Here is a 10,622-nt window from a genome sequence, read left to right as displayed (position 1 = left end):
GCCATTGATTGACCTAACAAGACACTAGTCTTTGCGCACGGGCCTAATGACACTTGTTTATGCAAAACTGCTCCATGTTCACCACACCACTGTATTAATACCATGAATTTCAACAATATCAATTTGCAGAAGTGGTTTCAACTGCAACTGGCCTTTAGCTCAGATTATCGCATGCAGAAGCATGAAAACAGAATGTGTTAATTAAAGCAAGAGCGTTTCACAGAACACATTCTTTCAGCATTACACTTCACGTCACTCTTTTTCATTCAGTGTCGCTGCTTACAAGTCTGGCCTGTTTTGTTCAAGTCACTATTGCATCTGATTGCATCTGTACCACCAGTGTCATGGTGAATTCTGCCCTCTACTGTCAGAAACATGTCAGTACAGTTGGAAGATGGAGGCAAACTGTGACTTTGACAGCCAGGAACATTGTTGGTTGTCCACGCGTCCTCCACACGTTTGTCTTCATATTGTGAATTAGATAGAGAGCTGGCCTGTCACCAGGAGGGGACAACTTCAGTGAGAGTCTGTCTGAAATCAGAGCACTTGTATGACAGAAACCACAAGCCTCCAGACCAGAGGAAATAGTGGACAACACAGGACAGGTAGTGCTGATCACCAAATATGAGATGAAAGGGCCGTGCTAGAAAGTACAGGGATAAAGTACTGTACTACATACAACTACATACATAAAGTACATACTAAATAACTGTAATCTTAAAAAAAAAATATATAGGCTATTTGAGAGATCCATTCAAAGACCTTGCCTGAGCAGAACAAAATAACATACCACTGCTTCTAGTGGGCCTTATAATAGTAATAATAATGGTAACAATAATATATCATTATACAGATGATGAGCCAAGTATATCAACCTCAAACAAAGACAAAGACAAAGAGCCAGACCCAGATGAGACACAAACAGACTTGGAGAATATCAGGGAAAGGAGAGACGACATAGAAAGTCAGGACAGGATTCCAACAAGGGAGGATATTGAGATGGAGAGTGAGGCATAATCCATGAATGCAACCAATTCACAGTTCATGTAGTAGACTATTGATAATTCACAATTCAAAGGCTCATTTCAGATTTTGTCCTTTGGGATTAGCAAATTAAATTCAGATTTGTATCCAGCAGAGGTCAGTAAAAGGTGTGCCTATGTTGATGTCCTGTGATCACATTACAAACATGGAACAAATGGAAGGGTACAGAATGCGGAAGCTTTGTAGCCTTGATATTCTAAAGATAAGTTCCTTTAACACGAGAGCTCAGTCAGTGTGTTCCCATCAGGCTGAATGGATTCTCACGTTTTACTCACTGTAGGGATTCTATCAGCAATCGGTAAGAGACATGAGTTTAATGTTTTAATTCATGAGGGAAAACACTGCAGGTGTGATAAGCTTCAACAACAATATATTCTTTGAGGAAAATGCCATGTTTAGGAAAAATTTACAGCAACCTTAAAAAAGATGGCCTGCTTTAATGACAGCACAGTACCACAGGCCATAAGCAGTGGTGTAGTCCAGGGTATACGCAGGTATACGGAGTATACCAACTTATTTTTCAGTCAGCATTGCGTGTACCCACTTCTCAAAAGAGGCCCTTTATCCTGTGCTGTGTGGGCTGCTTAAAAGAAATAGGAGTATACCCACTTCTCCAGGGACCACTACACCACTGGCCATAAGTATCCCTTATGATGTTGGCTGTAAGACACTTTCTTTTCAAACATGTAGGCTATGAGCAGTGGGCATGCATCGTTATTATCAGTATTCAAGTATTCAGTATATTAGGCTTTTAAGAAACTTATTTGAAAAAACAAATCATGGTTTTCAAGGAAAGGAAAATGTAATTTTTTAAAGGTTTTGTTTGTATATTTGAAATTGTAAACTACTTGTCTTTGTAGACGTACAACATATATCAGATGCATCAGAAATATTTGTACACAACTTAAGAGACATGTTTTTGCTGCCTATTGTTTAGAGGCCTTTTTCCTTTTACGGCACGGTGTGACATTGATGAGATTGGCATTGGAAATGATGCTGCATGTTGCACTAGTTACAGTACCAGAGCAGTATTTGCAATGCAAATTGGTGTTTCAATGGTCATTTTCATTCAAGGCGTCTAATATGACCACAGATGATTCATGAAGAGAGTTTTGTGCCCATCAACATACTGTATAGCCAATAGCAGTAGTGGCTGTATTGATGAAATAATGCAGTAGCCAGTCTCCTACCACCAGTATCATCTGACTGGGATGGCAGTTAGCCTTTACCACATAACTCCTGGCATGGGACTTGAGAGAGTTGTATCCAAGGAGATGTTTTCCTTCCGATCCTCTGACAGTGTAATCACGTTTTTGTTCAGCTGAAAGCAATTTGGATCTGTAGCATCAATGTTGTTGTTGTTGTTGTTGTTGTTGCTGTTGTTGTTGTTGTTGTTGTTGTTGTTTTACATATATGGATACGTTAGTTTAATTAGTTTGAATTACAACCACAAATCAGAAGAAGTTGTGACGGTAAGTTAAATTGAAATTAAAACTGAACTCAGTGATTTGTAAATTCTCTTTTACCTGTATTACATTGACAACAATACAACAGCACATTATTTGATGTTTTAACTCATTAAGTATTGTCTATTCAAAATAAACGCTTAATTCAATTTCGATTCTTGCAACATATTTCAAAAAAAAGTTGGGACAGTAAAGCATTCATCACTTTGTATTGTTGCCATTCCTTTTCGAAACACTTAAAAGCTGTTTAGGGACTGAAGTGAGGAAGAGTTTCAGGTGTAACTTTGTCCCATTCTTTGTCCTGCAAACAAACGGTACGGGGTCTTCGTTGTCGTATTTTGCGTTTCAAAAAGCACCACACATTCTCTATTGACGGCAGGCAGGCCAGTCCAGCACCCGCACACTCTTCTTCCTCAGCCATGCCTTTGAAATGTGTGCAGAATGAGGTTTTGCATTGTCTTGTTGAATTATGCATGGGCTTCCCTGGAAAGGATGTTGTCTTGAAGGCAGCATATGTTGCTCCAAAATCTGTATGTCATTTTCAGCATTAATGGGGCCTTCACAGAACTGTACGCTATCTTGCCAAGGGCACTGATACAACCCCATACCATGACAGACCCTGGCTTTGGAGCTTGTTGCTGGTAATAGTCTGGATGGTCCTTTTATCCTTTGGTCTGGCGCACACAGCATTCATTTCTTCCAAAAAAGACCTGAAATACTGAATTGTCTGGCCACAATACACGTTTCCACTGTTTGATGCCTCCAGAGAAGTCGACAGTGCTTCTGCTTTTTTATTTGCCTTTTCCGTCCCAACTTTTTCAGATTTGGGCTTTTAAATTTTAAAGTCATATGTTTTGTAGTCTTTGTAGCCGCTATGAGATGTTCATTGTGTCACTTCTCTGGTTTTCTGGTTCTGGCATATCTTGCTCAGGTAAAGTTTATTTAAAATGTGGTATCAAATGATTCATAAAGATTTTGCTCACATCAGAGCACATCATTTTAACTCCTACTTTCATGGTTGTTGCTAATTGTGTTTCCATCGATGCTGCAAACACTGTCCTGCTTTCGTCATAGGATTTGGTTGAAGTACACTGAAGTGTTGAAATCGTATTGTAAGTATATGGTGCTTTGTAGTATTTGGTGCCACTATGAGAAATTCAATCTGTGCCTTTCCTGGTCCTTTAGGATTTTGCTCGTGCCAAAATGAGTTCCTACTGAATGGACCTCTGAATGGAGCAGTAGGAGGGAGTGTGGAGTTCACCCTCATTAACCCACCATCTGCACTACCTGATGGAATCACCTGGCGTTTTAGAGAGATGCCAATCTTCACTTCAATTGAAGAAGCAGTGCTTCCAAATGTTGTTTATGATGGCAGAACCATTGTGAACAAATCCACCGCTTCACTGAAGCTCAGGGACCTGTCTCAAGATGACACTGGGCAGTACACTGTGGAAATCACCATCAGTGGTGTAGTAAGTCGGGGAATAACATCACTGACGGTATTTGGTATGTACTTTTTATACATCCGCTGAATGAATAGTATTAAAATCATGTTACATAAGATGAAGTATTATGTTTTTGTGAATGAGACACAGAGATGATATGGTGCTAAAAATGGGCCAGGAAACTTGTCCCTGCCACAGTAGGCACTCCTTGTGTTCAATATAACATACATGTGTTGTGATAAAATGTGCTTCATCGTCTTTACTTCACTATCCTCATTCTACCATTACATATAGCCACTACAGACTAGTAGTATTAGGACTCAATAACCAAGAATCCCCTGCTTTATCTATATAGCCATGATACATTTAGTTGTTTTACATTCTCAACTCTCAACTTTAATATTTAAGGAAAAATGGTCAAATTGATATATTTTGTGTTGTAAGTCTCCATGTATTGTTGCAGAGTATTACATTCTAATTCAGAAGAATAATTACTTTGGGGAAAATACAGAACATACTGTACTATACTCTGAGTTATAAAGATTATAAATGTTGTATTTCCACAGTGACGCTATCACAATATTTTGTAAATTAATTTTTAAAATACTTTCTTTGGGATTAGTCAACAGATAGTAATTATATAGCCTACATGTAATACTTACCTTCACTAATACTATAATGTTGCACTTAATACACTTATACTAGGTTAGACTTAAGCTGCTGATAATTAAGGATCATGTAGCCTTATATTTGAGTGTATTACCCTCGAACTTTAAAGGAGGCCTCAGTCTTTATAAATGCAGACATTATTAAGCTAGTCAGGGTCCACCTGGGAGAGGGGTTGCACAGGGCTCATTGCAGTATTTCTGTCATGTTTTGTATATCTAAAGTCCTTATAAAAGGTTTGAGTGTATGAGTGTAGAACCAGCATGGTCAGATTGTTTATCATTTGTAATGTATAGTGTGGTGATCTGGTGAAGTGGTAGTTCTGTATACTCCGATGTGATGGAATCATGGCTATAGAAAAGAGGGTTACACTTTATTTGAAGCCGTCTACATAAGGGTGACATGACACTGTCATAAGAATGACATGACACATGTCATACACATTAATGACACGTTATTTTTGTTCATGACTGGTTCATGACTGTTGTCATAATGTGTCATTCGGTGTTTGTAGGGTTAGGGTTAGGGTTAGGGTTAGCTGTGTGTACAAACACCGAATGACACATTATGACAACAGTCATGAACAAAAATAACGTGTCATTAATGTGTAAGACATGTGTCATGTCATTCTTATGACAGTGTCATGTCACCCTTATGTAGACGGCTTCAAATAAAGTGTTGTAGTCTCGTTATTCCCAATGCGCTGTGTGTCCATAGAGCTTGATGCTTATCATGAAAGAAACAATGTTTTGTCACTAGCTGGCTCATCAATAGGATTGTACAATACTTTGGCTTTGTGTGGCCTTACTGTAGTGTAGAGGCTAATGACATTTTCCGGTTCTTTTTTGTCATTCCCCACGACACTGACGACCTGATCTGTTGCCACTCAGTATTCTGGTAACCTCTGAAATCGCTAATTAAGGACTGGTGGCAAGTGTGTTCCTCTCATTAGTTTGAAAGGATCTGGAAAAAGGTTAATCAAAAGTATAAACCTTTGAATTAAATATATGCTACCCTCTTATCTTCTTATTTTGAATGCCTCAACTGTTTATCCTAACCTTCAACCTCTTCAGGTACTAACGGGCTGCGTTTATCAAGGTTTATGTGAACTGAAAATGTAATTTACCGCACTCTGCATACGAAACTGTAAAGGCCATATCCCATATATCCATTGATCAGTATCAGCTCAACGGCTTTGTCTACCAATGACCAAATCTAGAGCAAATGCACTTTCAGGATTATCATGACAATGAATGGATTTTCTTCCTCCTTTGAAGATGCACACTGTATAAAGGTTCTGCTGAAGCTCTGGTTTTAACTGACAGCTGACACTGTAGCAGGATGGCATGTGTCAGTCAGTCACTTTATGTTGTAAAGATGCATGACAACAATTATCAAGCATAGCATTAGTTGGCTCTCTGCTTTTTCTTTCCTTCTTCCTCATCAATTCAACACAGACAATCTGCTGAACACAATACATTAATCTCAACCTGTATTTTAATGGTTTTTACTATATTTTACTTCTGTCATTGCAGTTCTGTTGATACAAAGGCCCGTAAAGGGACATTTCTTTAGTGTACCAGAAACTATCCCATGCTCACGAGAAAGTTTCCCATTCAGAAAGTATCGAGTGATATCTATGGATTTCACATATAAATGTCACGAGATTCCAAAATGTATTGTAAATAAATACATTCTTTAGAGCTTGAATCTCTAACTAATTCAGTTAGTGATGATTGATTGTTCCATGATTTGGTCCAGCTATGCTAAGAATTGTCCATGCTGTATTCAACCTCCAGAGGCAATCTCCAATGTGAAAGCAGAGGCCAATCAGAATGTGTTGGTGGAGTTCAACAGCTCTGTCATCCTCGGATGCTCTGCCTCTGGCTCCTCCCCCTCATTCCGTTGGTTTAACAGGAGTGCTGTTGTCACAGGAAATGACAACGAGACCCTCACTGTATTGAATGTGACTAGATATGATACTGGGCCATTCCAGTGTGAAGCATCCAATGCTATCAGTGCCCAAAATAGCTCTGATGTCAACCTAACCATTGCCTGTAAGTGCATGATTCATTAAAATACTTATTTAAATGAAATACCTTTTAAAAAATTGTCGTATGCATGCCTACTTGCCTGCCGACACACTTTGCTCTTCACTGGGAGTTAATTGTATTCATGCTAAGAGTGACTAACATTTCAGGCTAATGCTAACATGATGCAGACACAATTACATAAACCCCAAACCTTCCAGAAACATCCCAAGCTGTTGAGTATTTTGATGCACAAGGGCAGGGTCTCATTTGTGCATAGAAACTGTCAGTTAATCCACTAAAGTTGAACTGAAGTAAATCCAGTAAAGTTAAAGTTCATCATTGTGAAAGACATTGCTAATGGTGTCTTTTCTTTTTTTTCTTTTCCTAATTGTTCCATCTGCAGTCCTACTCCTACTTGTGTTTTTATGGAGCGCATGTCAGTACTATGATTTCTCTGAAGCACTAATGTTATTAGAATCTGTTACAGTTTATCAGCATCAACTACAGCCTCAGGTAGCAAATGGGGCACCAAGCGTAACCGTCTTTTTTTCGTTCACAGAAAACATTCTGTGCTCCCATTCACGGCTCTGAAACATTGTAACTAGTGGCGTAAAGTAGACACAGGGCCCAGGTGCAGGATATTATGACCGGCCCCCTAGTGAACGTAAAAAAAAAAAAAGAATAAAAGAAAATTGCACTGTTCCCTACGCAACCGCTAGGTTAGGCTAGTTAAAAAGCCAAAATAATCTAATTCAGGCAGCTTTGCCGCCTTCTCATCCTGTTCCCTTTTCTCTTGCGATTTTCTACTTCCACTCTCGTGCTTACAAGTAAAGTTGTGCTGGGCTCAAGACCTTCCAGACCTGTTCCAGACCTTCTAATTGGTTTAACTATAGCGTATTGTATTGTCACATGATCAAAAAGTCTTGACATTGGACAACAAAATACATATTACCCAGCAATCATCATTGCTGATCACAAAAATATCAAAGAAAATTAAAACGTATTAATTTTCTTGAATAGTTTTTTGATAGTTTTAAGTGTATGTAGGATAAGCATACGATTTTGTTATAAATTGCTACTTTTCCCCAAAAAATAATAACAACCATGACTGAGATAAGTTTGCCTTTTCAAGTGTATATGTAGCACTTGACACTGGGATATATTTGATAACAGCGTATATTTAAACATAATCAATATGTTATATATAATATTCCAATCAAATTTGACGCTGTACTGAGACTGAAGGTTAGGGTTTGACGCTGTACCTACAGGGAGCGGGCCCGTCGAGCGACACGCATACATCTTTGGGCCCCGCTACGGGCCCCGACACCCCACGAGCCGCACCTGCTGCACCCCCTATAGTTACACCCCTGAGTGTAACACAGTAATGCCTTTTGTGCTTGTGAAAAACACAAATATGTTAGCATTGGGTCCACAAAATATTAAAGGAAACACAGTCTGTCATGTACTGAACACCAAAAGAATGATTCAGTCATGCACTGAATTGACTGATGTGCTATTTTATTTTATGGCATTGCTGTGTTACATGGTTTCATAATATTTGCATGCATTTGACTACATTCTGTACACAAAATACGGTCAGTTACACTTGGCGCATAGTAAGTGGCCCAAAAATTTCACATTCCACAACCATTCTGTGAAATGTACAAAATACGCTTTTGTCAGCACCAAAACAGAACATCAAAAGCTCAAACCCATAGTCATGCATTTTTGATGCACATGTAGTACCTAAAAGAGCACAGCTATCACAGTCATAAATGTATAGTTGTATACTACATCATATACATAGTATAGTGTATAGTGTACTATATCAAGCTATTAAAAACACGTATCAGCTTATATCCATCAAAGGGATCAACATTTTGAATCAACAAATACTCCTCCCAGTGAGCTAAGTGTGAAGGCAACTGTAAATATATAAACTATATTAAAATGAAAATGAAATGTAATACTACTAGAACTATTTAATTTCAGATGGCCCAGATAGTGCAGTAGTCACAGTGAAACCTCCAGCCTCATTCTACAGCTCAGGCTCTGACATCACCCTGTCCTGCTCTTCTGAGTCCAAGCCTGCTGCCCAGTTCCAGTGGGCTCTGAATGGAACCCTGCTGGGTAGAGAAGGCAAAGATTTCAAACTGGAGAACGTTCAGACCAATCAGAGCGGTGCCTACAGCTGCTGGGCCTAAAATAGTGAAATCCATAGGTTTAAAACATCATCACCATCAACAATCACTGTGCTTGGTAAGCCCAAGGAAGAGTCATTCGACTGGAATCTTCTGACAAAGAGACAGAGAGAGATATGAGATGTGTGAGAGAGAAATTATGATCAATATTCAACATTATCTGTCAAATGTGGCCTCCTACACCTGGTGGTTTTAGGTTTCATTTACAGGTCTAGCAGCAAAACTATTTCACACATCAGAGCCTTTAGAGGTCAGTTATGAGGTTTGCTCTTAGTTGATAAGCGTGAGTATTAAATCTAACTGGTGCACCAGCCCTCTCTGGTAAGGACCACCAACGCCTGATGTTTAGTCAGTCCCAGTCCAGTTTTTTCTCATCTCTCTGTCTGTCTCCTCATGTATGGTGCTGTTAAGAAAATCACCTCTCATCTCTAAATTGATTAATTATCTTTATCTCTCCATTCTCTCCCATTAGACACCACATCTGTTTTTACCACTTTCCTCTCCATGCCTCATGGTTCAGTCTTACTTTGTCAACCTGTACCTCTATACCAGTAAGAAGCAACTTTCCTGCTCAGACACACAGAGGTGTAATTTCTGCTGTTGATTAATAACTTGATTATAAGATAATAGCCTGACAATAGCTTTAATAACATAGTGTGGCTTAAATGATCAATTAGCATCTGTTAATATAAAGTGCACAGGCATGCACTATTCTAATTAAATTGCTGGCAATACCCATGAAAATGAATCAAGAGTTCCAACAGGTACATCTCCTTGTGTCAGACCTGAGGCTGCAACAACCCGTACTGAGTTTGGACTGATATTGCTCATGGCCTCTAAAATGTTCACGAAAATAGTTTGTCTTGTGAAGTTAGATATTGAGGAATAGATTGGTTTTAGTTATGGGGGTCTCTTTTATGGCTGTAACATAATAAATAAATACCTTGTTGTTGTGCCTTTCACAATATGTTATTCAAGATATTACTGTCTATTTTCACACCTTCCATTAATATGACTTACAATTTTTCCTTATTACTAGAGTGTGTTTTAGCTTGGAGAACTAGCATGTCTTCTCATAAATGCAATCCTTTCAAAAGCATTATTTTAAACATCCCACAAGGCACAATGTCTGCATGTGTGGTTTGATGTACCAAATGAAATCTCAAATTATTTTAACCTGGTAGTCATTTACTTCTGTTATCTTCTTTTTCACTTCACACAGAGAGAATCTCTGGTGCTGCCATTACAATCACTGGTGGCCACCCGATAGTAGGTGAGAGAGTTAACTTAACCTGCGATGCCCAGGGCTCCATCATCACCAGAGAGTGGAGAAAGGATGGCAATCCTCTGCATGGAGATAACATCGATGAGCTCAACAGAACAGTTTCCATCAGCCCAGTAAAGAAAGAAGACAAAGGATACTACACATGTCAAGTCAGCAACCTTGTCAGCTCTGAGACCGCCTCTAAAAGACTGAATGTGAAATGTGAGTGCTTGTTTTGGACTGTTCCAAGCTATTACACATGTATTAAACTTGGATGACTGTGTGAAATGTGTTTTGTTATTGGCTAATATATGTGGTTACAGATGGACCAGAGACAGTGAAAAACTGCTGAGTCCTGAGAGCATCTACACATTTACAGTAATGGAACAAGTTTGACTGTTGTTTCATACATTTTGAAGAGACCTAGATAGTTTGTCAGAACGCTATGATATACTAGTTTTTCATGATAATTATGAATATGAAGAAACATTTGTCCATGA

The 10,622-nt window shown here is 38.8% G+C and overlaps 1 protein-coding gene across 1 annotated transcript; it reads left to right on the top strand.

Annotated features, from left to right (window-relative positions):
- Window positions 1-1,296: 1,296 nt before the first annotated feature.
- LOC308380397 (HEPACAM family member 2-like) lies at window positions 1,297-10,400 on the top strand (the record flags this gene model as incomplete). The annotated part of the gene is made up of 3 exons (XM_080857721.1): window positions 1,297-1,342; window positions 3,696-4,016; window positions 10,081-10,400. 3 exons carry the CDS (start codon window positions 1,297-1,299, stop codon window positions 10,398-10,400), a joined length of 687 nt encoding a protein of 228 aa, XP_080713847.1.
- Between the last annotated feature and the right edge of the window lie 222 nt (window positions 10,401-10,622).

This window comes from Sprattus sprattus (genome assembly GCF_963457725.1).
Source record: "Sprattus sprattus genome assembly, chromosome: 19".
Classification (NCBI taxonomy): Eukaryota; Metazoa; Chordata; class Actinopteri; order Clupeiformes; family Clupeidae; genus Sprattus; species Sprattus sprattus.
This window is presented reverse-complemented; position numbering and strand designations above follow the sequence as displayed.